The 27318-nt window shown below is 36.2% G+C and overlaps 2 protein-coding genes across 2 annotated transcripts in view; both read left to right on the top strand.

Annotated features, from left to right (window-relative positions):
- BPNT1 (3'(2'), 5'-bisphosphate nucleotidase 1) overlaps window positions 1-1793 on the top strand; it is a 16808-nt gene extending 15015 nt beyond the window's left edge. The window contains exon 9 of the mRNA XM_009994749.1: window positions 1734-1793. The gene's annotated coding sequence lies outside the window, so the exon portion shown is untranslated. The remainder of the gene's footprint in view (window positions 1-1733) is intronic.
- Window positions 1794-9959: 8166 nt separating this feature from the next.
- The window catches only part of EPRS (glutamyl-prolyl-tRNA synthetase), a 30318-nt gene continuing 12959 nt past the window's right edge, over window positions 9960-27318 (top strand). The window contains exons 1-19 of the mRNA XM_009994752.1: window positions 9960-9994; window positions 11018-11112; window positions 12278-12404; window positions 12937-13129; window positions 13512-13683; window positions 14649-14882; window positions 16230-16314; window positions 16649-16708; window positions 17003-17023; window positions 19075-19185; window positions 20823-20959; window positions 21667-21874; window positions 22345-22457; window positions 23084-23201; window positions 23296-23667; window positions 24531-24761; window positions 25441-25689; window positions 26586-26816; window positions 27160-27318. The exon at window positions 27160-27318 is cut by the window's right edge and continues 71 nt beyond it. Of these exons, the coding sequence (XP_009993054.1) occupies window positions 9992-9994; window positions 11018-11112; window positions 12278-12404; window positions 12937-13129; window positions 13512-13683; window positions 14649-14882; window positions 16230-16314; window positions 16649-16708; window positions 17003-17023; window positions 19075-19185; window positions 20823-20959; window positions 21667-21874; window positions 22345-22457; window positions 23084-23201; window positions 23296-23667; window positions 24531-24761; window positions 25441-25689; window positions 26586-26816; window positions 27160-27318 (2919 nt within the window). The 5' untranslated portion in view covers window positions 9960-9991. The remainder of the gene's footprint in view (window positions 9995-11017; window positions 11113-12277; window positions 12405-12936; window positions 13130-13511; window positions 13684-14648; window positions 14883-16229; window positions 16315-16648; window positions 16709-17002; window positions 17024-19074; window positions 19186-20822; window positions 20960-21666; window positions 21875-22344; window positions 22458-23083; window positions 23202-23295; window positions 23668-24530; window positions 24762-25440; window positions 25690-26585; window positions 26817-27159) is intronic.

Genomic DNA, 27318 nt, shown 5'->3' with positions numbered 1-27318 from the left:
CGCGGTTCCGGGCGGCTTGTCCGCGGGCTCGGCCTCACCGCGGGTCTCTGTCCGTGTCCGGGCTGGATCCTGGAATTCGGGTGGTCCGGGGAGCTGGTTCGGAGTTGGCGCTGCAGAATCGTTTGGTGTCATTCTGCTTTTAGAAATAGGAAAAACCTCCTTCGTTATACTTTTTAACAGGAATCCCGGAAATCTGAAAGCAGCCGTTTATACGTGTATTGTTCCATTTCATTACAATATTAAAAATACATTTTTCCCCATTCGTCATGTTAGATGATCACATTCTCTTTCACGCTGTTACTCCTGAATGCATTTCAGAGCTCAGTACAGCTAGCATGACCACTGATGTAACGTACAAAAACATTTTAGATAGCATTTCTCCTGATAGCTGTCTGTACTGATTTGCCAGAGGAGAGTATGTTACAATCCGGGCTATGATTATCGTGGGGCAGGGGCTCTGAAGGTTGGTTTTTGTTTTTTTTCCTTTTGATAGCTGAAGATTGCATAACTGTGTCAGAAATAGTACATATTACAGATGAAACTCTGTAGTAAACATTTGTATGAAGGAGGCGAGTGCACTCATCTTGCTCATTCCTACTTCATACTATCATCATGGCTGTGCACTGGGAAAAGTGTAGTAGCCTTTAATGTCATTAGTATTAATTACATAGCTTGGCGTGCACAACACTAGTCATCTTCAAAGCGTTTCCATGCACGTTATTAACATACTTAAACGTCTTACAAGCATATTGCATAAGGGCTGTCATCCTGACTTTCACAGATGGATGGCTGAGGGATGGGGAGAAGAACCTTGACTTACTGCTGATAAAAGCTTAATGCCACAAGAAGGGTTTACAGCTGAGCAGAGGTGAGAGCTAGGGAATTCCTAGCTTCAGTGCTTTGTATATGGGCCAGTGTATTAATAGCTTACACCAACATCTTCTTTGGTAGTCTGGGAATTGTTCTAGGGAAGATAAAGTCCATGGCACTGTATGAAGACTGTAACAGGTTAGATGCCATTTCAAGACCCAGACTATAGTCTTTTGGCTAGTTTCACTTTAGTATTTGCCTATTCAAAAGCTTGCTGTCTTTGTTCTGAGCAAAGCAAAAGAACACAAGCTCTTCCACGTAGGCTCAGCAGGCTGAGTCTGGACCAGAGCCAAGCCAGAAGTATATCCAAGTTAGCTCAGTGCTTTGAGCTTCTGCCCTGCTAGAGTGTATTAAGATCAGAGCACGTTTGCATCAAGCTGCTTTTAATATGGAGAGAGCTGCATTCCAGTGGATGATGTAGACTAAAAACTTCAATAATTCTTATATTCCTAAAGGTCATCCTGTGCTGTTATTGTTGAACTACTTACTCTGAAAACCCTGTGCAAATTTTGTGCACTTTTTCACTGATAAGAGTTTCTGGGTTTTAAATAGCTAGTCTTTTCATAAACAGTATTTTTCACAGTAGCAACAAAACAAAATGTTCTGCTGCTGACACTTGCTGAGCTCACTGCAGGTTGCTGTATGCTGGAAATTATCAATTTGAAGCTCTAAGGATTGCCAAATTTAAGAAGCCTCTTGCATATGAGCATTGATTTATTCTCTGGGTGGTCAGTCTTACTTGAAGGAGCCAGTTCAATCTCCTCCTCCCATTTGGAAAGAAAATGTAATTATTTTGTTGCTACTGTGAAAGATACTGTTCCTGAAAGGAAGTTCAGTCTCTTTTTCTGTTGTTTTCTTTAAAGGAGCTCTGCTGACAGTGGAGCATGTGAAGAATGATGTTGAAATTTCAGTGGAAGAAGGCAAAGAAACCGTCCTCCGTGTGTCTGAGTAAGTGACTTTGCATCTCTCCTTCTAGCTTTGGGTCAGCAGTTTTGAAAATCACATGGTTGTAACATTGACAGTAACCTTTTCAGGTAGGAGGAAGAGAAGAATACAGTTTTATTCATCACTGCATTACTGATATCTCTTTATAGCACACACAAAACATTTAGAATATATTCTAGACTTGATCTTTGTGGAAAGAGCTCTGGTATTCTGACTTTTATGCATGTATGTCTAATTATTCACGCTGTACCAGTCACTTTATTGTTTAGGTATTTGCCTGTTTGAGGTGCCATGAATTATCAAAAGCGAGGGCATTTGATATTAGGCAACATTAGTATGCAAGATTCCTTGGACTAATACATAATGAAGTGGAATTAATTTAAAGACATTAATTTATGTGGCATCATTTTGGGCTATTCCTCTTGAGTTCCCTTCCAACCCCTAGCATTCAATGATCCTATGGGCTCACTCCTGCATATAAGTGAAGGCATGATGTTACCTGACAAAAGGGCTAGTTAACTACGCCATACTATCCAGTGTATCCATGTGCATCTTGTAGAAAGCATCTTGGAAATATTTGTAGAAGTCTATTGTCTATCCTTGTGAACATGTGCTGCCATAAATATTTTTAAGTTTGTGGCACAAAGGTGGCTTTTGTGATCTGAGTAGGGTAGTATATATATCAGAAATGTGGGACTAATGCTCTTGGTTTTTTGGAAGCTGCATTGTCATCTTAGATTTCTTATCAGGTAAGACACCAGGACATCAAGAGGAGGAGATATCCTGATTGGTATCTTAAGTACCACTGACATATCAATGGAAGACTCTGATGTCCCTTATTTAAAAATAAGGAATGTATTTTGACCCATAAACATTGCAGTCCTAAGTTAAAGTACATTAAGACTATGATGAGTTTGAAATTAGTGGTTGTAAGTGTAATTTTTGAAATCAAACTTTTTTGAAAGAACACGGAAAAATTTATTGATAATTGACTTGCTGAGAAACTTGTGTTATGTGAGCTATTTTAGTAGAAAATGCTGTTGAAGCCATGAATTCATCATAAACTGGTATTCCTCCATGTATGTAGAATGCTTCTAAAAATAACTGTTTTGCTGTTGTTTTATAGAGATCTAGACTTGTTCCTCATAAACTAACACCAATGGAGATTTTCCATTGTCTGGATTACCTGTCTTCTAACCTTAGGGAAAGCACTTGTCACTACATCCATATTTCTGCAAAAAATCAAAGCGTAGGATAATTCACAGTCTTCAATCATAATGACTGTTTTACTGGTTGCAAATATTGCTTTCTGTGTAAAATGTTAGACTTCAGCTCAGATATGAGCTCTTCCCTTACTGTGTCTGATTTACATGTTGTCTTTTGCTGTGCCTAATGGTGGCATTGAATTTGCCACTTTTAATTGAAGCAAGGGAAATGTGTCAGATTGTATTGAGACTCATTTGGTAAAGCATTAATAATTTTCTCTGTGTGTTATGTCAGTATGGGATACAGCATACATAACAGGGAGTTAATTGGATATTTTTGAGTTGCATGAATTTTCCCCTGAAGTAGTCAGATTTTGGTTTCATTTTCCTTTCTCACTTTAGGCAGTGTGTGTGTCTGTAAATACTAAAAGATATACATGCACATGTACACTCTTGTAACACGTGGTGATGATCTTGGAATAGTATCAGTATATATTCTTGGCATTGAAGTAATGTTTTATTCTATTGAATAGTTGTGTATTACTGTGTTTTCTTCCTACTGCATTGCAGAAGCACTCATTTTAGTTGTAATGGCAAATGTCAGAAATACAAAGTCACAGCTTTTCTTCTGCACTTTGGCCATGTGTGGGTAACTTCTAAATTCATGATTCCATCAGAAGCAATTTTTTTGTTAGTGTCATCTCATCTCTGGCATTGGATTGTATGTAAGAATTTATTCCAAACCTCAATATTGCATTAATTTTCTCTTGCTTGGTTGTACAATAATTTAAAAAATTGATTCTCTATTTTAAAGTATGTTAAAAGTGTATCTGTAACTTGAGAAGCATCAACTAAACTTGTGTCTCACCTAATGCTTTCAGTAAATGGATTTCATGGCATAAATTCTGCTGAAGCTATCTTATTTTGGCATGACTTGAAATTCACTTAGGATATTTCAGGCTTTGATTTTTAAATTATTATTTTTTTTTTTCAGAAAAGCATTAGTTCTAATGACTCGACTTAAATAAGAGAGAACATTTGATTTGCTATTTTTCTAAGTTATATTTTGAAGTGTAGTTAAAATCTGGTGATAAACTTAACTCTCAGCTAGTTTTTCTGAAAATTTTATCACTAATTTGAGGTGCTGGAATTTATTTTAAAGGTTATTTTTGAAGCCTCAGCTTCAAAACATCATGTCGTAAAGCTCATAAAGAAATCACTCTGCTAAATGCTGATGGCTTTACGAAGTATTTTGGTGTACCTGCAACTTAACAGATAACAAGCCACAGTACAGCTTTCTGTTTGGTGTTGTGAGCATGCACATGGCTCTTAGGCTAGATACACCTACGTATGCACAGAATCATTCTGGATTTTTTTTTTACAAATTCTTTCAAATAATTATTTATTACTATTGGAGATTCTCTTTGTTTCTTCTCCCATTTTGACTTCTGCTTCTTGAATATTTGTCCTTGTATTTAATTATGTGGCATTTTATGTCACTTTCAACAGACACTTCTTGCCTGTAACATTGCATTGTCGCTGGTTACTCTTCCTTAGTTCATGGAGTTAGCAAGCACCAGTTGCTAAGAATAGCCTTAAAGGTTTTTAACTTTTTCAAAGAAAGGAGGTCAATTAGTGCTATGTTTGGATGGAAGTAAATATTTTTTTTGTAAAAAAACCCATCTGCTTTTTAAGCACAAGTAAGATTTTACTCAGAGTAACATTGTTATGTTTCATACATGCAGTTTTGCTCAATTAGTCAAGGGTATTTATTTTAGTATGAACTAATGAAAACAATAAAAACAGCTTTCACAGACTTTCTGTGGATGCAGATGTATTAGAAATGTTTTCTTTTTCTTAGCTTGAAAAAGTTTTATTAAAATCTGATAGCAGTATGAAATTATAATAGGACATATGGTAAGCCCTCCAGTGGCTTTTGCTTTTAGCTATATTTTAAGGATCTTCTGTTTACTGTATCCTAGAAGCTTGAAAAGCTAGAAGCAAAAAACCTACAAATTAACGATGTTCTTTACGTTTTCGGGCTCTTTACCTGATGATACTGGCTGATCCAATTGTACTAAAAATGGGACTCATTAGAATTTTTGATACATCAAGAAACCTTCTGTATCATTTTCAGAACTTTCATTGATTTTTGCAAGGCTTTTAGAGGGCTATCAAAAATGCTTTTAATTTTATAAAGTAAGTGTGAAAGGAGGCACAGAACAATGGCAGAACAGAAATGAAACTTTGAACAAACAAGTGTGGCATGCAGTCCATTAAACTGAGTGGAACAGAACACTTACAGGAATTCTTTCTCGATGTCAGTGCTTTCTCAGAAGCAATTGGAGCTCTGATTTTGTAATCTACACTGATGTAGGGCTGTGGAGATGAGTATTATCTGGAGACCAGATGATTGTGATGTATCTTTCTTCCAAAGCTCTCTTGTAAATATTAATGAACATGTTCACATTTATTTTAGATTAATTCAAAGCTAGATTTCTGACAGAATGCAGCACTTTGTAATACTGTATGTGAGGTAGAAAAGGGAGATAGAACCATAGAATAATTTTAGTTGGAAAAGACCTTGAAGATCATCAAGTCCAACAATTAACCCAGCACACTTACAAGTAAACACCACATCTGTGCATCTTGTAAATACCTCCAGGGATGGTGACTCCACCACTTCCCTGGGTAGCCTGTTCTAGTGCCTGACAGCCCTTTCAGTAAAGACATTTTGCCTAATATTCAGTCTAAACCTCCCCTGGCACAACTTAAAGCCATTTCCTCATGTTCTGTCATTTGTAACTTAAAACACAGAAAGATGCTCTTGGGAGAAGTTTTAATCTCCAGATCTATCGAGAATTTTCAACAGCAGAATAGGAAAAGCAATCTCAAATTAGTCTTTTATCTGGAGAAAACTGGGCACAAAACAGGAACTCAGGCAGCCAAGTTTGTTCGACACAGCCTCTCTGAAGTGTAAACTGAGAAAAGTGAGTAATGAATGAACAGGTTTTTTTCCTCTGATGCTAGCCCTTAAAACCACAGTGGAGACTTCATGATTCCTCTGTAGATTCTCTAGGAATCCTTCAAAGTTATCCTTCTTGTATGAAAAGACAACAAATGGTTGATTTTGTTCCTTATATTCTGGAAGATATGTAGCCCAGGTTAAACCTACACATTCTGTCAGTTGTGGAGAGAGAGTTTTGTTATTTGAAAGCATAATTAAAGTTTTATTTTGTTAATTTCTGTCTGTCCAAACAATTTTTTTATTTTTTTTTCATGCTTAGAAGCTTATTGTTCCATCCAGTGATGGAAAAAAAAGGACTGATGTATTCTTTTGCTAGATATTTCTTTTTATTCTTGTGATCTGGTACCTGTTGCTTCACCCAGAAATTACCTCATGTTTGATTTACATGGTCTGACCATGCATGTACAATTGAAATTGAACCAGAGGTAGTAATTACTTAGTGTGGGAAGCTGTTCTTTTCTTCCCCACATAAGTGTAAACAAAATGTCTTTTGCGACACTTAGTATACCTTTATCTTGCCTCTTTCTTTTTTTAGGCATGTTTCCTTTACTGATGTGAATTCAATTGCTCGTTATCTGGCTAGAGTTGCTGTTTCTGCTGGGTTGTATGGTTCAAATCTGTTGGAACACACTGAGGTGAGAAGGAATCATGCCTTTTTTTTTCCTTTTCTTTGTCTGGCATGTGATGAAAGTTTTTGGATTTTTGTTTTTAGACTTTGTCTTTTTTTATGCATTTTGTTGTTAGACTGAGGTTTCAATTGTGTGGGATGCTGAGGGTTTTGTTTTCTTAATCCTGCTCCTTATAAAGAAGAGTGATAAATCTGAGCTCTGAAATGGTTACCTTTTCCCACTCTTGCAACAGCATCTCCTAATCTGACAGTTCACTAATACAATTCTGTTTGGGAAGTGGTACCTGCACTTTGCTCTTCTTAACTTTTTGCAGTTCTGTTTCCATCAGTTGCTACCTTGTAATGCTTGTAACATCAAGGAACACTGTAGGACATTTTAATGCAGAATTAGTATTTACTCTGTATGATGGACAAAACCCTGATTCTGATTTCAGTCAGTGAAATGTGGCATGACGTTGCCACATAGATGAACTGTTCCCTCATGCAACGTCCTGTATTCTGTAACGTTTCCCTTGCGCTTCCATGAGGGCACCAGAATTTTTGTGGCAAAGAGAGGACTTTTTGGTCTTTGGTCCTTACACAGATTAATAAAAGTTATTAGAAACTGTGGGTGTGATAGAAAATGAGAGGGAGTTCTTCCTGAGTCTAGCTCAGAATAGCCATATGCTGAATTTTATGTTGGTAGCTGAAACTAACAGATAAATTGAAATTTAATTCCTCTGAAATTTGAGGAGGGAAGTGAAGGACTTGATTCAACTCTTTTCTACAACTACTTGCAGCTAGTACTAATAATTTTTCAGCCCCTATAGCAGAACTTAAGGCAAGTGTTGCCTTAGTATATTGCTCATAAGGAATTTAGGAAGTTGTAGGTTATCCTGTGGCTGTTTAATTTTCTGAACAAAGGCCTTGTTTTTAAGTTAAGCCCTGAGACCTTTGCAAACACATTCTCAAGTTTAGTTTTTTTCTGACAAAATACTTTTCACTTCTGCATCTTTCAAAAATAAAGTTGTACTTCTCAGAAATACAGTGGCAGCTGAATTTGTCATGCAAGTATTTTGCAGTGTAACTGCAAATGACTGAACTGAATTCTGTGGTGCTGCAATTACATCTGTGCCTGCCACGTTGGCTTTGGATTGGCTTTTGAAATATTGGAAGGATTCCTGGTGCAGTTTACAGAACACTTGCACATGAAATAGGGACAGAGTAGAAAAGACAGTCTCTTGCAGGGTTGTGTGATTTGGTTTATAGGCAGGGCTGTATTATTAACCAAGGGCCTGATTCCTATTTATTTAATTATTTACTACTTTTTAATGTACCAAGATAGATATCCTTTATAGGTGGAAACTGTTTTGCAGGAGATAGGGGAAGGAAATGAGATGGGAAGGGGTTTGATTACTTCAAATCTTAAAGGAGGTAACGCAGAGGAAGTAAGGATGGGGAAAAAATAGCATGCTTGTCCAGTAGCAGCACCAGGAAGATAAAATAGTCTCAGTTGTGCTATCTGAATAGATGAAGGATAATGAGGGTTATTATACACTATATGTGATAAATATCTAAGAACTGCTGATTATTTTTACCAATGAGAACACCTTCAGTAAAGTCAGGATTTCAACAGTTTGACTACATCCTGAAGGAAGCACTTAGATTTAATAATTTGGCATAGTTCTGGGTGAATGTATTTTATTTTAATTGCTCTTTGAGCTTATATTGTGATTTACTGTCCAATATATGTATTGCTAATGTTCCAGTTAATATTTTCTGTTCAGCTATTAAATGGATTGTGTATTACTCCAGATTTTTAACAAGATTCTTCCTAATTTTTTTAGTAACACTGTCTGTCTTCTGTCTCTTGAAACTAGATTGACCATTGGCTGGAGTTTAGTGCTACAAAATTATCTACTGCCAGCCAGTTTCTTTCAGCAGTCCAAGAGCTCAATCACTGTCTGTCTCTGAGGACGTACCTGGTTGGAAACTCTCTGAGTCTTGCAGACTTGTGTGTCTGGGCTGTACTAAAAGGTATCAAGATATGTTTCTACTTTCATTGGCTTGCCATCAGTTTGTACCAGGAGCCCTCAAATTTCCTTCTCTGTGGATGCTAGTAGAGACTGCATGCTGTTGTGCATACTGCTTTGCCCTGTACATTGCTAGTGATGGGAACAGTACAGCTTAGGAAACCCTAGAATTTTTAAAAATTATGTTTATATTTGGAAATTTATAGGATGTAACAACAGATAGGATTTTTTAGACTTACTTTGTGTTAATTATGAGTGTCTTTTTAGTGCCTGTTTCCTAGATATATAAAAGTTTGCTGTGGCCCAAAATTTTTCATTAAATACTGAAATATTACACTGTTTTGAAATACAGTGTAAAATTTGATGCCCAAACTTTTCAATTACATCATCTTAGTAAATTTATTGGGTGCTTAGCTTGATTTATTAAAAGATATATATATTACCCTATTAAATACCCTTCAGAGGTTAAAATAAGCTTTGATTAACTGTTTTTACAGTGTTTTTTTTTAAATTGTCTTAGATGTATGTCTGAAGTTGATAGGTGTCAATCTACTATTCAATATGACCAAATTGATCTTACAAGTAAAATACATATTCAAGATTAAAGACTCAAGTCTTTCTAAATTTATTCAAAGTTGCTGCTCTTAAAAGAAATCTGAAAAGAGTATATTTCTTTCATAATTTTTCTACTTTCCTCATCAACATTTTTCTAGTGAAGATGAGTTCCTTGAAAAGTAGATTGTGGGAACACAGCCCCTCAAAAATAAAGGGTACTGTTGATACGTTTCACTTCTAATAAGGATTAGAAAACATCAGATGTAGTACACACACTAGAGGAATATCCTATATTTCTGTCTTGAAACAAAAGTTACTAATTTTGAGGTGGGTGATACAATGAAAAATTTATGTTCCTCAGTCACACCCCCCCCTTCCTTTTTGATGGATGCAGGAAAGAATTCAGTCTATTTTGGGTTTGAAGAGAGCTTGTTTATTCAATTTGCTTTAGGATGACTTATGTCTGTCCCTCTGGCTAAATGTCTTTTCAGAAGAGAGCAAAAGTAGTTTTTTAAAAATCATAATATTGTTTTAGTCTTAAAAATTGCTGTTGGTAATAATTCCATTTTAATAATTGAATAGCTTGAAAAATTATTTGTTTTTTTTTACAGATAATAACACATGGCAAGAGCAATTACAGCAAAACAAGGCCCCTGTCCATACAAAGCGATGGTATGGCTTTCTTGAGGTGCAGCATGCTTTTCAGTCAGTAGGTGCCAAGTGGGCTTCTGGTACACCAAAGGTTAAAATGGTAAGACTTACTTGGATCCTCTGGAGAGATTAGAATTATTAGTGTAAATGCGTGGTAAGATAATTTTTAATTATTATTTTTTTAAGTTAGAGAGTTAAAAGGAATAAGTTGTACCATATATTTAATTTTTGTAAGCGCTTGGTTAAAAATAAAGCTGTCACTTTCATATTTAGAAAGGGCTGAGTGATGTAGTCCAGTGCTGAAAGGGAATAATATAAAAATGACATTTCTTAGTCAGCACTGCTCTTTGGATATATTGTTTGCTTTCTCCAAAGAGGGTTTTGAGATCCTGATAGAGCTGCAAAGATTGCAGTCTTTGGTTGTTTGAACTTGTTAATCACATTCAGGTTAAGAACACTAAAATACAAAAAGCTTGGCTAGCAACTCTTGTGTGGAATAAATCAAACAGTTCGATGGGACTTTTCAGCCCGGGGTCAAATTTGAAGATACAATAACTTTGAATTCCAGAATTCATCTTGTTTTATTGTACTTCAAGTAATGTGAAAGTTGTAAAGAGGTGAATTTGGAGTCAAATATGGAAGCTGTTTGTTGTCTGGTTTGAAAGGAGACCTTGGAGCAGAAGCTGTTACCCAGAGTTTTATATGGGATTATACAGCTAATGTGATCTATGATTGTATCTCTGTTAATTTTTAAGGCAACAGAAAAGAAAGCTGATGTTGGCAAGTTTGTTGAACTTCCTGGTGCAGAGATGGGAAGGGTCATTGTGAGGTTTCCTCCTGAAGCAAGTGGGTAAGAAACATAAATACTTTCAGAAGGCTCGATGGGACTTTTCAGCCCGGGGGCAAATTTGAAGATACAATAACTTTGAATTCCAGAATTCATCTTGTTTTATTGTACTTCAAGTAATGTGAAAGTTGTAAAGAGGTGAATTTGGAGTCAAATATGGAAGCTGTTTGTTGTCTGGTTTGAAAGGAGACCTTGGAGCAGAAGCTGTTACCCAGAGTTTTATATGGGATTATACAGCTAATGTGATCTATGATTGTATCTCTGTTAATTTTTAAGGCAACAGAAAAGAAAGCTGATGTTGGCAAGTTTGTTGAACTTCCTGGTGCAGAGATGGGAAGGGTCATTGTGAGGTTTCCTCCTGAAGCAAGTGGGTAAGAAACATAAATACTTTCAGAAGGCTCTATTTGCATTTTTTTTTAAGAAAAAAAAAAAGCACTTTATTGAGGATGTTAATCAGCTTATCAGACAAGAGTTTTAAGCCAAAGAGCATTTAAAGCTTTTGTCCAAATTTATGTTAGAACTGCTTGTTGATTTCTCCCATCCTCATTGCACTGGTGCCTGCACCTGGAATAGGGAGCTTAGTTGCCAGCATGTGACATGGTGCTCCTCAGCAGTGGGATGACAAGATACAGAAGAACCTCATTTGCATGAATAATGGAGGCATGTGCACTGACAGGAACTGTGATGTGTAAATACAATCTTTATGAGTTGGGTGAAAAATCTCAGTGCTTCTCAAGATTTGAGAAGGGAAAAATTTTAGATTTGAGAAGGAAAAGATGTATGTATTAACCTCCCTCCAGGAAGCTTGACACCAAATGTGTTACCAGGGCCTTTGGCCCAGGGGTTCAGACTGTATTTAGTCCCAAAACACAAACTCCTTAAAGACCATGCATTAGAGATGTCATGAGTCAATTTAATAAATAAAATTTTCAGCTAGCTTTTAACTTTCTGTTTCTTTTTAGAATTGCCCCATGAGCTGTAACATTTCCATGATTGCTTTTCTACATTAAGTTGGCTATTCAGCAGCATATGGCTTCTGTACTAGTGTTTCTTACTCTATTTGTCCAGTATAAACTGTTGCTCAAATATCATGAGCTTTGTATTATGTGCATGTATGTGTGTAACATACGTTGTTCTCACATTACTTTAGTAACCTGTAGTGTCTTATGTCTGGTGTTTTACTTAAAAGGCTGTTCTTTGGGGACATTCTTCTGAATGTGGTAGGTTCAGATTATCTGGTGGCTACTACTGAGTATCATCAACAGATGGTTTAAATTAGTCTGCAAAACTGAAGATAATTGCAGTCCTATCTTTATATCCATAGTGACACTCTAATTTACAGATTCAGATATTTTTAACAGTTAACTACTAAATTTATGGTAGAAAAAAAATAAAACCTACTTTAATAAATATATAGTATATCCACGAGTGTCCTGGGTTGGTTTTTGTTGTTAAGACTTGTGTATTGCTTTCTGTTTTCTTCTTCCCTCACAAAAAAAAAGAGTTGCATATATTTCGTTTTTATTTCCTTTTTAGATATCTGCATATTGGTCATGCCAAAGCTGCCCTGCTAAATCAGCACTACCAAGTTAATTTTAAAGGAAAACTTATTATGAGATTTGATGACACAAATCCAGAAAAAGAGAAAGAAGACTTTGAAAAGGTATGAAATGAGAGCAGGGAAATCCATTTACTGTATAGCTAATTCAAAGGTAAATGATATGCAGATCAGCTCCTGTAGACTGATTTCGCACCAGATGTTTGTGGTAGCAGTATTACACTTAAGACTAATGCTTGGAAAAAAATTCTGTCATCTTTACCCTAAAAGGCTTGAAGACCTTTTACTGGTAGCTTATTTCTTCCCTTTCTCCAGTGTTTATTTTGCTGTATGTAGATATGCAACTCTTTCAATACACTGTTGTTTCCATTGTATAAATACTGCTTAGTTCGTAATAAGTAATTTGTTTCAGCTTTCATGTCCTTTCTTTGTCTTTTTTTGGAGTTGTTTTGAAGTCTGATCTGATATAATTTTAGGCTGTGAATTAAAGGATAAGTGCCTGCTTCTCTTTTCTTTCATGCATGTCATATTATTTTTTGTGGCTTATCCTTCCTGGACATATCTGGCACAAAGAGGATAGAGGTTTAAGACAACTAGCTTTCCTGAATATTACAGTATACAATTTCACAATTTGCAGGTTATTCTTGAAGATGTTGCAATGCTGCATATCAAACCAGATCAATTTACGTATACTTCAGATCACTTTGAAACAATAATGAAATATGCTGAAAAGCTTATTCAAGAAGGGAAGGCATATGTGGATGATACTCCTGCAGAACAAATGAAAGCAGAGCGTGAGCAAAGAGTGGAATCTAAACACAGAAATAACTGTAAGATATTTTAAGCTTCTGTCTTTCTTGCTTATCTCTTTATTTGGCATCAAAACTTGAATTTTATTTTTTTTTAACAAAGATGGATGAAATGACTGCTTGCATGTCTCTGAGGTCCTTATAGGAGCATGGAAGTGTTTCATGCTCTGTTCTGCAAGGCTGCAATAAGCGTACATTTAGGCAGGTGCAGTGAACTTGTGTAGGTATGAATTCATCACCATTCTTTACCACTTCTAAAAAATGAATAATGTAAAATGTGTGAAAATTAATTTCAGTATCTAACAAGGGGGATATTGCTGTGTTTTGTTACTGTGGAAATAAAGCGTGTGTCTGTATCAACTTTGTAATACCTTGGAATATTATTTATTTTCATTTTTTTTAGGTGTTAATAAGAATCTGCAGATGTGGGAAGAAATGAAAAAGGGAACAGAATATGGGCAAACTTGTTGCCTACGAGCAAAAATAGATATGAGTAGTAACAATGGATGTATGAGGGATCCAACTCTTTATCGGTGTAAAAACCAGCCTCACCCACGAACTGGAAATACGTACAAGTATGTTTACTTCCTCTCTGTGTGGCCTGTGATTTTTGCACTTTTCCGGGTATTTTCCATTCCCTAGTAAACTTCTAATACTTGGAGCCTGCTAGCATTTTTCAGTCAGAATATATAGAGTCTTGACTTTCTGAAACTTCTGCAGATTACTTTTAAAACCTGTGACCTGGTCATCATGGTCATCAGTGAATATTTTTTCAGTTTTGGCCCATTGTATGTCAGTGAAGAGCTTGGAGTCAAAACATGAATTAAGACTTAGTGGCTGTATCTTGGACAGCAAAACTGTTTGCTTTAGCTCTTGAAGCTTAAAGAGAACTATGGCAATTTTGCATTGGTACAATTATAAATTTCTGCAAAACGTTCTTGATCTACTGACCTGAGTAGCTGCTTCCATTTTCACAGTAATTGCTGTGTTTCTCTACAATGAAGAGTTACTACATTGTGCATTGAAGTAAGCCTTCCCAATTGTTCCAGGCTATGGTTCAGTGCTTATTTGAAACCAATGTTTCCAGCTATACAACTCCGTTTTTGGAAACATTGATTAAATGTTTGTATAATAGTAAAGCTATTTCTATGGGTAGGGGTTTGTTTTTAAACATGAAGCCTTTGCTCATTATTCAGTCAACCCAAGGGTTTTTTTTTTATGTTTAAGGAAAAGAAACTCTGTAAATCGGCATTTTATGTGGTTGAAAAGAGCAGTAGTGGTATAGGATTTTTTTGTCTTGAATATTAAGGCTATGATCAGTCAATTTCTTGATGACTTTCTTTGTTTTAGAAATGTATTGCCCTCAGGATATTTATGGACAAGTTGTTGTATATATGCTGTCTTAATCTGAAAGTTTTCAGGATGATAGATTATAAATATTATAAAAATATAAATATAAATTATTCTTAAGTTAAATGCTCATATGTGAGAAAAAATGTTGTGGTTTTCTGCCGTGCTAACTGAAGGTCTTTATTCTCAGGGTTTATCCCACATATGACTTTGCCTGCCCCATTGTTGACAGTATTGAAGGTGTCACACATGCATTGAGAACAACTGAATACCATGACAGGGATGAACAATTCTACTGGATCATTGAGGCACTGGGCATAAGGAAACCCTATATATGGGAGTATAGCCGGCTAAACCTCAACAACACTGTGCTGTCGAAGAGAAAGCTTACGTGGTTTGTCAATGAAGGGCTCGTGGATGGATGGTATGTCACATACTTGTAGTTCAGCGTTGTTCCTTCAGATACTCATTACTGATGCATGCATCCTTTGTTTTGGACAGTGCTTAGGCATCAGAGCAGCATGAATGAAGATTTAAAGAGTATTTAAGAACATAAATTAATTACAGTGGCTTCTGCACATAAAATGTGTCTGTTTACTATTCTATAGTAACTGGATACGTATGTATTCATATCCCATACTAAACATGAGGTAGCTTATTTTTGGACTCTGACTCTTGCTATGGGTGCTAATTACAAATTTTCCACTCTGAGTCATCAGATACATTCCAGAGCCATGCCAGAAAGGAGCTGGAAATAAGAGCTTCTGGTGCTATCCATCTAGTTAAATCAATCCTATTTCTCTCCGACCTGCCCTCCCCGTCTTCTTTCTGTTCTTTTTTTCATGTTAACTGGATTTCTACAGACAGTGCTTGGTGCTTGGTGGCCTAGTAGTCTAAGTATTTTCCTAGAAAGGGTGAGCTGTGCCATTATACTTCTGAAAGCAGTTCAGAGCCTAGGGAAGCTCCTTTTTTGTTCCCATAGAACTAGCTGGCTGTGGGAGCACAGGATCTGAAGTACTTTCCTCATAGTACAGAAGTCCAGTGATGGATAATGCTAACTCAGAAAACTGTAGTGTTTTTCCTGGGCTGTTTTTAGGTGATTCTGTGCTCAGCCTATGAGAGTATCATTTTACACAAGTGCTTAAACTGCCTGCTTGTCTTGCTTAGGCGTGCAAAGTATGCTTTCTTTGTTAGTTTTTATTTTTCAGTTTTATTGGAAACTTCGATTCCTATCTTATGCATGGAGCCATTCTGCTAGAGTAATTTTTGTTTTTTTTTAATTATTTTTTTTCCTAGAGGTGTAGCTGGTCTTATCATGATCTCTCCTTCCGTAGGCCTCCCCGTTAGGTCCTAAGCAAAGTTTGAGACACTGGTCTCATTCTGTTTTCTCTTGAGTGGGAAAGAATGAAGCCCTGTTGTTTCAGGTTCCATTATTGAGGTGCCATTGAAAAGGAAGTAATGCAATAGGGAAAATACTTTTGCCTAGCCAGTTTTTGAGGGACTTAAGATTCCATAGTTACAGGTGAAGAGATACTTCACCAAGAGATGGCTTCCCTCCCTGGGCTGAAGTAGGAAATCTGCATCGTACATTTATATGGGTCAGACCTTTAGTCTTTTTAGTGGAGTTGTCTTATCTAGCTCTTAATTCACACACGCAAAATACATTGAAGCTGAGCCTTTCATGTGTGGCAGTATTAATAAAGGTTTTGATCGGTCTGACTAATAGATGGAACTTAGTGTGTGATACTGATGAAACATCTCTTTCTACTAGGGATGACCCACGATTTCCCACAGTGCGTGGTGTCCTCAGAAGAGGCATGACAGTTGAAGGGCTTAAACAGTTTATTGCTGCTCAGGTAGGTGTTTTCTTCTCTCCTGATTCTTTGAATCTCACTTGGCAAGGACAAGCTTTTGTGAAGCTTCAGTTGCAGTACTTGCCACTGGGAGGTTTCTTTTGAAGGTTTGCTCCTTTCATGTGCACTGCTTCAAAAGCATTGACACATGTTAGCAGGTTCTGGCAAAATGGATAGCAGTTTTCTTACTTTAAAGTGTTTATTTTGCAGGCTTAGGATGCCCCTATAAGCTGTTTTGATTAATCTAAAGAGTAGAGAGTTTGTAGTTTTTAAAGGACTTTGTTTTAAATTAGTCTAATGGCTAGAATATTTATATTAATGTGCTTTTTTCCCCCAGGGCTCCTCTCGATCTGTTGTGAATATGGAGTGGGATAAAATTTGGTCCTTTAACAAAAAGGTATGTGCTTACTTGATTCTGATGCTACTCCTGCAGTCCTCTTTCTGGGATATGTAGAGAATCCAGTGTTCATTGGAGTGCTTATCACAAGAAGTAGCAGTTGCAATATGTTGCATCATTTGGCACATTTTCAGGAAAATGGAATGTCCCCTCCTTTCTAACCTGAACTAGCACTAATCCTATTGATTCTCCTATACCAATACCTAGTTGCCTTACTTAGTTGTATGGGGAAAGATAATGATATTTGCTGTAAAGTCTGATATGAAAACTGCATTTCATTTTTCTGCTTTCAAGCTGCGAGCTATCTGTAAGAAGGTATTACTTAATGCTTTTTACCTTAGCATATAGCTTACAGTGCTGTAAGCATACATAGCATAAGCTATCATTTTGCAGCTTCATAGCACAGTCACATTTGCTTATATAACAGGAGCTCTACAAACCCACCGAAAATGCATTATTCCTAGTTTTAAAAGGCTGCCGGTTCCCGGTTTGGCTTGTTTGGTGACATCAACACAAATCTTATCCAATTTGGTTCACATTGGCCTCTTTTCCAAAGAGGCAAAAGGAGTAACACACTGGGTATACTGCCTACATAGATCAAGGCAGCACTGCTGATGTTTCTGACTGAATGTCAAATAAGGAATATTGCATCTTGACATGGTTAGTGGCTTTTTTGGCAGCGGATGCTTGGACACTATAATAAGGCGAATTGTTACAATGCTGATTGCATATTTTGTGTGATTGTGGAAACACCTGTTATTTTGCATTGGGATTCCTGCTTGGTTTTGCTTAGATAGTACCCAGATCTGTTCATTTAAGTAGTTTTTGCTTGTCTGGCATGTGTCTTGTATTTCTTCATGTATTTTGCATTTGGCCTGCTACATACACGAAGGTTTATGAATTGGTTCTTTCTGTTGCTGCATAAATATATTTATGCCTAAGAATTGGATTTTGGGGAAAAATCCACAGTGGACTGTCAGGGCTCATTTTTAATTGGCTTTTAAATTCAGTTTCTTAGACCTCTGGCTCGACTCCTTGGACACCACTATATTTATTAGCCAATTTTATTTAAATGTGTCTGTGCAGATAGTTTTCAATCTGCAATATAAGCAAAAACTGTTTGTTACACGCAGGTAATTCTGAGCTCTATGACTTAATCAGTATGAGAACTCTTATTTTATGTATTATCCTGTAGTTATGCTACTGACGTTTTACCATGAGGAAGGATTGTGAGTTTTAATGAGTAAAATAATGAGTGTGGTAAGAACATGGTAAAATGGAGTAATTTAACTATCAAAATTATGACATTAAATCACATAATAAGCATATATTTTGAGATAAAAACACAAATTCTTTTTTAAAGGGTGTGCCTAGCATTTAGGAGTCTGACTTCAGGGATTATGAACTTAGAAATGTGCGACTTCTTAAAACCATATAATCGTATCACCTTATTTGCTAATGTCCATTAATTAGATGCTAAATAGTTTTTTCTAAAACTGGTTTGTAGTTTTTCACTTGAGCAGGAATAGACTAAGGGGAAAAAAGTTACTATATGTTAATAAAAACAGGTGTTTTCCTTTTTTTAAGTTTCCAGTTAAACTGGTATATTTATTTGTTTTGGACCTGGACAACTGTTTTACTTGAATTATGTTTTTAAGTGCCTCTGAACAGTTTGTCAAATCAGTATTTTGGCTATGAAAAATGCTGTGAAAATCTGTTAGTTGAGTTTGAAAATGGACAATAAAAATGCAGGGAGACATTGTAGCTTTTTCTTGCCAAAATCATGTTGTAGAAATCCTGATGAAGTCAATGTCATGGTGTTGCCTTATTATAGTATCTAATGTGTCTGCATTAAAATTGCAGACTTCATTGGTGCTTCCTCTATAGCTAGGTCTGTCCCTGATTCTGCTGGAGTATTGACCTGGAAAATGAGTATGGGGTCAGATCTTGTGCTGCTGGAAAAAAAATGAACTGCACTGATAAATTAACACTTTAAATTCAACTGCCTAGGGATAAAGTGGTCCAGATGTAATAGCCAATGTGCATAGTAAAATTGTATCAGAATACATCTTGCTATGTGAGGTATTAGCTCATAATTTTGGTTACTTTCAGTGTCAGTAGTACCCAGTTCATAGTTTGTACTCCAAGTATTTCAGTAAAGATGGGAAATAGTGAAGTATTACCACTGTTTTCTCACTTTTCCCTTCTAGAGTTTTGAATTGAAATAACATAAAGCAAGCACACAAAAATGCAGTAACATGAAGAATACCTATTCATATTCCTTCTTGGTGGTTTTTGTTTTATACAACATCATATTTCTCTGTCAATGTCATGTGTTCATCATCTACCTAATTTGTGTTCTCTAGGTTATAGATCCAGTAGCACCTCGGTACACTGCTTTGCTGAAAGATGCAGTGGTCCCAGTAAATATTCCAGAAGCTCAAGAGGAGATGAAAGAAATGGCTAAACATCCAAAGGTTCTCACTTTACTCTCTTAATATTCTTGCATTGAAGATCAGTAAGCTTGGAAGTGCCTTCACTTGCTGCAATCAATAAGGAGAGTTCTGATTTTAACTTGCTCAGGCAGCATGAGATAAAACCAAGGTGTACTTTTTTTTTTTCCAGAATTGTAAAAAACTGAGAAACTACTGGAAGTGTTTGCTCTGTTAAGATGTAGGAAACTGCTTTTGTAAATGTGTAGAGTGTGTTTAGGCAGTGCATTGAAAGGCCTCTTTGGGAGTTTTCAGAGGAGATGAGATGTTATAAGGATGGAGTGATGCTCAGACTGTTTTTATTATTGTTTGATACTAACTTTCACAGAGAATTTTAAATACAATCTTTTATTCCAACTTTATGGGTATAATACAGTAGATACTGCTTATCCGTAAGAATGAGGAATGCAGGAGATCTTTTAAAAATAGTTTAGAAAACTAGACTTATGTAGAGAAGTGTTATATTAACCTACTAATTCTACCAATCTCTGGATTTTTTAATATTACTTTTAGATTCAGACAGGAAATATTATCAAAAGTTTAGAACTTGCTAAGGCGATACTGTTACTATCCAGTAAACAGACTAACATCCCTTAAGAAGGGGAGTGTGTTACTGGTACAGTTATTTTTAGCACTACAATTAGGAGAGATGCTTTCCTTTGATTGTGGCATGTCAAATTCTATTTAAGCTTCACTGAAAGCATTCCTTAGAAATCATAGGTATACTGAGAAACAAGTGAATATTGTTGAAGTTTTCCTTAATTTAATAATTTTTCTTTTGTTGCTCTGAGTGTTCCTGTAGCCATTTTCTGTAACTGAGAGGTGAACATTTAGTTTGCCCTCTTCCCTAAGGCAGATAAACAAGGAAACAGCTTTGAGCAGAAGTAGGTGAGAATGGTGGCTTTTTAAGAGTTAGGAAGTCTGAAGTTTGGTCAGATGCAAGCCAGTGTATTAAAACCTTGATATTAAAAATGCTGCCTCCAATACATAATGAAATAAGTACTGACCAGAAGAAACAAATTGCAAACTCATGAGTTGAAAAAGTCTAAACTCCCAGCTGTCTGCCTTTAAAAAAAAATAATTAAAATACAAAAAAAAATAATTTCAATTTTTGAGATGGTTTAAAGCTGATTAATTTTTGTGCTATAAGTGAAGTTTTTCCAACTTCCATCTTTAAAAATCTGTGGAGTTGAGAGAAGCTCTTTATTTTTTTCTATATTAACTATACTGAAAAGCTAAAATGAGGGTTATGAAGTTATTTTTGAAGGGAATGTGCATAGCAAAATGGAAACTTGAGACAAACTTAATTTAGTTTTTACCTGTAAGCTTTTAAAGGTGTATGGACCTTAAGGAAACAGGATATGCTATCAGTTGTATTGGAGCTAGTATTTGATAGAAGAGAGGATCTTTTGAGTGTACTGCCAGAGGAATGCATGCACACTTGTGAATGAGAAACCCAAGAGAACTGTGGAAGAATACTATAGCTTTGCATTTCTCTTATTGTTCATCTTCTATCTTTATCTGTCTTATATCATAAATAAGCAGTGTTTTGGCACTGCATTAACTTTATTCAGGTTATGGAATAACAGTCTCTCCTTTGACATAAAAATCATTATTCACAGAATGCTGATGTTGGGTTGAAACCTGTGTGGTACAGCTCCAGAGTCCTGATTGAGGGTGCAGATGCAGAGACCTTGACAGAGGGAGAGGTGGTTACATTCATAAATTGGGGCAATATTATCATCACCAAATTAAACAGGTAACCTGTTTACTGGGAGATAAAATTATTTTTTGCCTTTCAGCTTTATGTTGGTATTTTTAATAGGTAGCTTGTGATAGTAAAATATTAATGGTTGTCCATGTTTGTCCATTTTATTATTCATATATAGTACCTACTCTGAAATAGGCCACAAAAATGCATTTTAGCATAGAGCATGTTTGACTGTAGATTCAGGTCTGAAATCGCCCATCAGTTCTGATATTGCATGTCCCTCTTATCCAGTGTTCTCCATATTCCTCTGGTATTATCTCTACTGTGAAAGAGCTTTTCCAGAGGAATAAACCCACCTGGAATTAGAACTTTGACCCTCTAACGAATACTATTTGCATACTAAAAACCTAAACCTTTCACAGTGTCATTTGCAGAACTGCTGAGGTGGGAAAGAAGACCATTAATGTAATCATAGTATTTATTAAATGATTATGTTGAGACAGTGGCAGAATGGGGTGAGCTGAGCTAGAGGACATAAATATGTAGGGATTTTTTTTTCCCCGTGTCCTTCAATGTGTCTTGATATTTAAGAAGACAAAATTACGGGAGTGAATTTACTCTTTATTTCCTTCATCTCCCACACTTCAAAATTGAACTCTGAACAGTTGTTTTTCAGTTAATCTGTTGGTGGTCTGTACTATCAAAATGGAACTAACCATTCAAGCTTCACTTTTATCATTTTTGTTTTTCTGTAGAAATTCAAGTGGAAAAATCGTGTCCATTGATGCTAAGTTGAACTTAGAGAATAAGGACTTCAAAAAAACGACTAAGATCACTTGGTTAGCAGAAACTCCACGTGCACCACTCATCCCAAGTGTCTGTGTTAATTATGACCATCTGATCACTAAGCCAGTTCTAGGTAAAGACGAAGATTTCAAGCAATATATAAACCGAAATAGCAAGGCAAGTTATCTTCTTATCCCCTTTATTCTCTAAAGTTTAATTTTGGGTTGACGTTTGTTTTTGTGGGGTTTTTATGTTGTTTTTTTTTCCCCCATCTTTATTTCTAGTCACTCTTTTTTTTTTTAATTTAAAAATTTGATTTGTCAAAGTAAATCATGTGCTGGTGCATCTAGTTTCCATGTTTTCATTTAATATCCTATAATATTCAAAATTAAAAGTTGACTCATGCTTTTTTCTCACATGTTACCTGGCTTTTACACATCTGGTACCAACAGTTTTGAGTTTTTGTCTTGATACATTCTTAGGATATGGCATCTTCTTGCTAGTGCTTGTTCTGCTCTTGCTGGAATTTATTAACATTTCAATACTTCCAAAATCAGAAAATCACTCATTTTTCTACAGCTCTACTGCATTTCTTACTATTTCTTGTGCTTTGCTAGATTTGGACTAATTTCTTTTAACACTTACAGCAAGAAGAGCTGATGTTAGGTGATCCTTGCCTTAAGGAGTTAAAAAAAGGGGACATCATACAACTTCAGAGGAGAGGATTCTTTATTTGTGATCAACCCTATGAGCCAGTGAGGTAAGCTACCTGAGAATGGCCTAAGTAGACCTGACAGAAGTTGCATTAGCTTTCTGTGTTTTAATGTTTTCAGGTGGATTGGCAAGAGTAATGTTGCCTGCAGATATTTCCCCTTTGCCATGACTTTACTGTGAAATATTGTGTGGACTGGCATGGCTTTTAGCTGATACATTCCTAATACAAGCTCTAAACCAAGCACTTCTGGTGCAGTCCAGCTAACATGGATTTAGTAAAGAGGTCGTGGTTTCCTCGTGATTTTAAATATATATATTGAGGGACAATGTTACATTATTTAGTTTTATGTGGGGCTGTTTCCCACAAGAATAAATCAGGCATTTGCCCAATTCAGGTGCACACATACTATTTGATTGTTACAGTTCTTTAGCAAGCTATCAAACTTCTAAGTTACAGTGCCTTTCAGCGTTACATTATGCAGACAACTTGTATGTAACACAGGAATCAGTGTAGATCCCCAGTTGAGTAAATTTGGGTAACTATATTGTGTTCAAAGCTAAACTTGCAGTTGTGCCCAAGCATCTTGTAGAAAAGTAGATTTGTTACAATGATAATTTCATATGTATCTTGTATTTTCTTTATTATTGTGTTTTCTATATGTCATTCTGTAGTCCTTACAGCTGTAAAGATGCCCCATGTATTTTGATTTACATCCCTGATGGACACACGAAGGAAATGCCAACATCTGGGTCAAAAGAGAAGACAAAAGCCGAAACTGCAAAGAAAGAGGTAAAGTTGTGTTATATAAAAGTGTCGTAAAATATATTACTGTACAGATTATCATGCTGAATATTTTAATATGTTTTAAATTATTATTTTTAAGGCTAGTACAGCTGTAAAAGGAAAATCTGCTCCACTTGTTGGTGATAAATCCACTTCAACCTGTACTGTATCTGAAGATCACCTGGTCATTTACAACAGAGTATCTGCACAGGGTGACATAGTTCGTGACTTGAAAGCTAAGAAGGCAGCAAAGGAAGATATTGATAAAGCTGTGAAACAGTTGCTGGCCTTGAAAGCGGAATACAAAGAGAAGACAGGCCAGGAGTATAAGCCTGGAAAACCTCCAGTATCTGCCACTCAACTGTCTTCAAAGCTTGAGACCTCTGGTACCCTGGACAGTAAAGCTCTGTATGATAAAGTGGCAGAGCAAGGAGAAGTGGTCCGAAAACTAAAAGCTGAGAAAGCATCTAAGGTGGCTGATGAAATTAGTTTTTTTTTTGTTTGGGTTTGCATAGGTCATTGTCCTCTGTCTGTGGAAGTAAATGGATACTGTCGATTATAGTGATCATCATCATATGGTCTGGGCTTTATTCTGTCAAGACTTATATTTTCCATACTTACCTTTTAGCTAGATATGTATGACAAAGTTTGTGTTACTATTCATTAAGATGCAAGTAAATTCCGGTGTTTCTTAGACAGCTCTTCTGAAATGTCAACAGGATTCACCCCACAGTATGAGTTGATTGAGTATCCAAATCTGATCCTTGGGGTTGAAATGTCCTGCAGTATTTATTTGACAAAACATGATCTAATTATGCAACTTCATAGGATCAACTCACTATTTAGACCTTTAAAACAAAACCAAAACACCATGCAGAAAGGAAAAAAGAAAGTAAAGATCCAAATAAATAGATATTTTGAAACCTTTTCCTGTTTGGAGCTGAACATAGAAAGCATAGCTACTTAGTAGCTGTTTTCTTTCTGTTCTTTCTAATGCAGAGCAAGAAAATGGAAATAACACACTTTACCTGGTGGTGAAATACTGTTCATAATAGTGTCTTGGCACCATAAAATTAAATGGGAAGGTCTAAACTAATTAATTGGTATAATTTTATTTAGGACTGTTAAGGTTGTAAATGCCTTAACAGGAGGTACTTTCTTAAGGTAGGAAAGCACTAGAGAAAACTTACCTGAACAACTCCACTAAATAGATCAGAAAATTGAATAGGTGTGCATAAACTGTAGGTCTTTTTGTGAAAGTACTTTAAGGTGCACTTCAGAGTCTTATGTCTCTCTTTTTTCCTTCCTTTTTCTGCTCCTTCCTTTCTCTTTCAGGATGAGATAGGTGCTGCTGTGGAAGTCCTTTTATCCCTAAAGGCAGAATATAAACAACAGACAGGCCAAGAGTACAAACCAGGGAGCCCACCTGTGGACTTTGTCCTTCCTCAGTCTTCTCCTGTTTCTACTCTTCCATCCTCATGTCCAGTAGACAGTAAATCTCTATACAACAAAGTAGCTGAACATGGCGAAGTGGTCCGCAAACTTAAGTCGGAGAAAGCTTCAAAGGTGTATTAGCCTTTCCTGTTCTACCTTTGAGAGGCACAATGTTTTCATTTTAGACTAAAGCTTGATTACAGGTTTCGTGAAACTTGAGGAACAAAGTATAAGCAAGTACTTTCAAATTCCATTGAGTGCTTTCCCAAATTCTCTTAAGCTGGTGATATGACTGACTTCGTGAGTTCCAGGAGATCCTGGAAAATAAACAAGTTCCTTTTTCTAGTGACACAAGATAGAGAGAATATAGGCAGTAACTTGAAAAAAAGGCTGTAGCTTGAAAGCTAGAATGTCGATAATAGATTTGGTAGTAATTTGATAGTGGCCTGAGAACCGTTCTTAATTCAGAGTCTTGAGTATTTGCTGCCATTCTCCAGTGTACAAAGTTATGGCCTGCTGAAACTGGAGGGAACTATGCTGCCTAAAAGGGGAGCTTTAATGGCACAGAAATCAGCCTTTCCATATTCTACCTGACTCAGTCTTTTGATGTGCAAGTCATAGGTAATCTGGCTAAAATGTTTTATCACAGAACTCAGTAACAATAACTTAGACTAACAAGTTAGCTCTAGATGTGTTATTACAATAGCTATTTTAGTGCAATTCAAGTAAAGGTTATGTTATCTTAGCTACTGTGTTGCATCTGTTATTTCTGTCTTTATCTGCAACTGGTGTTTTTCCTTTCTTGCTTCAGGAACAAATAGATGAGGCTGTGAAAATTCTTTTAAATCTAAAAGCCGAAAATAAACAAAACACAGGTCAAGAGTACAAGCCTGGAAATCCACCTTCAGCTCCTCCTTGTATACCCTCTGCTACACTTCTGTCTTCTGTATGCTGCAGTAACTTGGCATCCTGTAGCTTAGTGGATGGCAAAGCTCTTTATGATAATGTAGCTGAACAAGGGGAAGTGGTACGCAGACTCAAAGCAGAGAAAGCTTCCAAGGTATAATAGTAGAGAGTAAGCAATTGTACTTACCGCATTTTGCCACTTGGGGGGTTTCTTTCACCAAGTAATGCTCAAACTCCTTTGTATCCTGGTCTTAGTTTAGCCATCAAACTTGCATGGTCTCACAACAAGGCTGCTCTGATGCTGGGTATTTTCTTCAGTTCTGAGATGTACATTCTAAATTCAACTGGTGTAGAAAGTCAGACTAGATGAATCTAGACTAGAATCTAGAATCCAGATTAGAATCTAGAATCCAGACTAGATGTCTAGATGAATAGGCACAAGCATGGCAGTTGTCAACCTTGCAGAAGTTTTAAATGTATTTTACTTTTTCTTGCTGCATTTGGGACAAGTGAAGATAAAACTATCTAGTGTGCTGCAACAATAGCAAGACTTTCAAAACTTGACAAGTTTGGTGATAGTTGTGGAAAAGAACAAGAGATAGGCCTGTATGTTTTCAGGAGCTGCTGATTTTTTCCACCTATATTTCTATCTTGCAGAATTTGTTTTGGTGTTGCGTTGCTGGGGTTTTTTTTGTATTTTTGGTTGGTTTTTTGTTGGTTGGTTTTTTGTTTGTTTTTGGGGTTTGGGTTTTTTTGTTTTGTTTTGTTTGGCTCTTGTGGTGTGTTTTTGTTTTTTTTTTTAAAGGCCTTTTCTAAAACAGTGTATTGTGTTTTTCAGTGTAGAAGGTGTAGTGTTGCCATTATTAACAGGTTATAGCTGTCCAGGTGGGCTAGGGGAATATTCTGATACAGTGTGACAACTCTCAGACATACTTAGGTTGCTTGAGGAAGAACTTGGAAATTTTGTTTTCTTAGCCTGAAAATCAATTCTGCTTGTCAGTTTTCTCTTTAATTCTCACCAGTACATCTTGATATTTGTCTTCCATATAGGATGAAATAGACAAAGCAGTAAAACTCCTTCTTTCTCTAAAAGCTGACTATAAGGAAAAGACTGGGCAGGACTACAAGCCAGGAAATCCACCAGTAACTCAAAGTGCTTTGCCTCAGGCATCAAACACAATACCCAGTGGTCCAGATACAGCTGAAGCTAAAGCCTTGTTTAGCAAAGTAGCTCTTCAAGGAGATGAAGTTAGGAAATTGAAATCAGAAAAAGCCGAAAAGGTAAAAATGTGCTGTAATATAAACATGTCATGTATATGTTTAAATCTAAAAATCTCTTTTAAATTCAGAGTGATTACAGGAATTAGAAATGTGCGTTTAGAATAAGCAGCATTTGAATTCTGAGATTTGAAATGTACTTTAAAAATTGTTTCTGCAAGATACTATCCTTACAATATTTATGCGTTTAAGTTAAGTATTGGCTTTTGCAGATTTTTCCCTGAACACTCTGTGGTGTCCACAATGCCACACACAGATCCATTTTTTAAAATTTTTTTTTTGATAGAACCATTTTATTCCTGTGATTTTTGGTATAAGTTTCTCTTTATTTTTTTTGTTTTTCAAGGAGAAAATAGATGCAGCTGTTAAGGAACTTCTTCAGTTGAAGGCCCAGTATAAGTCTGTTGCAGGAGTTGACTATAAGCCAGTTTCTGCTAGTGGCACTGATGACAAAGATAAGAAGAAGAAAGAGAAAGAGAACAAGTCTGAAAAGCAGAGTAAGCAA

This window comes from Chaetura pelagica, unplaced genomic scaffold (assembly GCF_000747805.2).
Source record: "Chaetura pelagica isolate M959 unplaced genomic scaffold, ChaPel_1.0 scaffold2, whole genome shotgun sequence".
NCBI classification, from domain to species: domain Eukaryota; kingdom Metazoa; phylum Chordata; class Aves; order Apodiformes; family Apodidae; genus Chaetura; species Chaetura pelagica.
The sequence above is the reverse complement of the archived record's forward strand: the minus strand, read 5'-3'. Positions and strand labels throughout refer to the sequence as shown.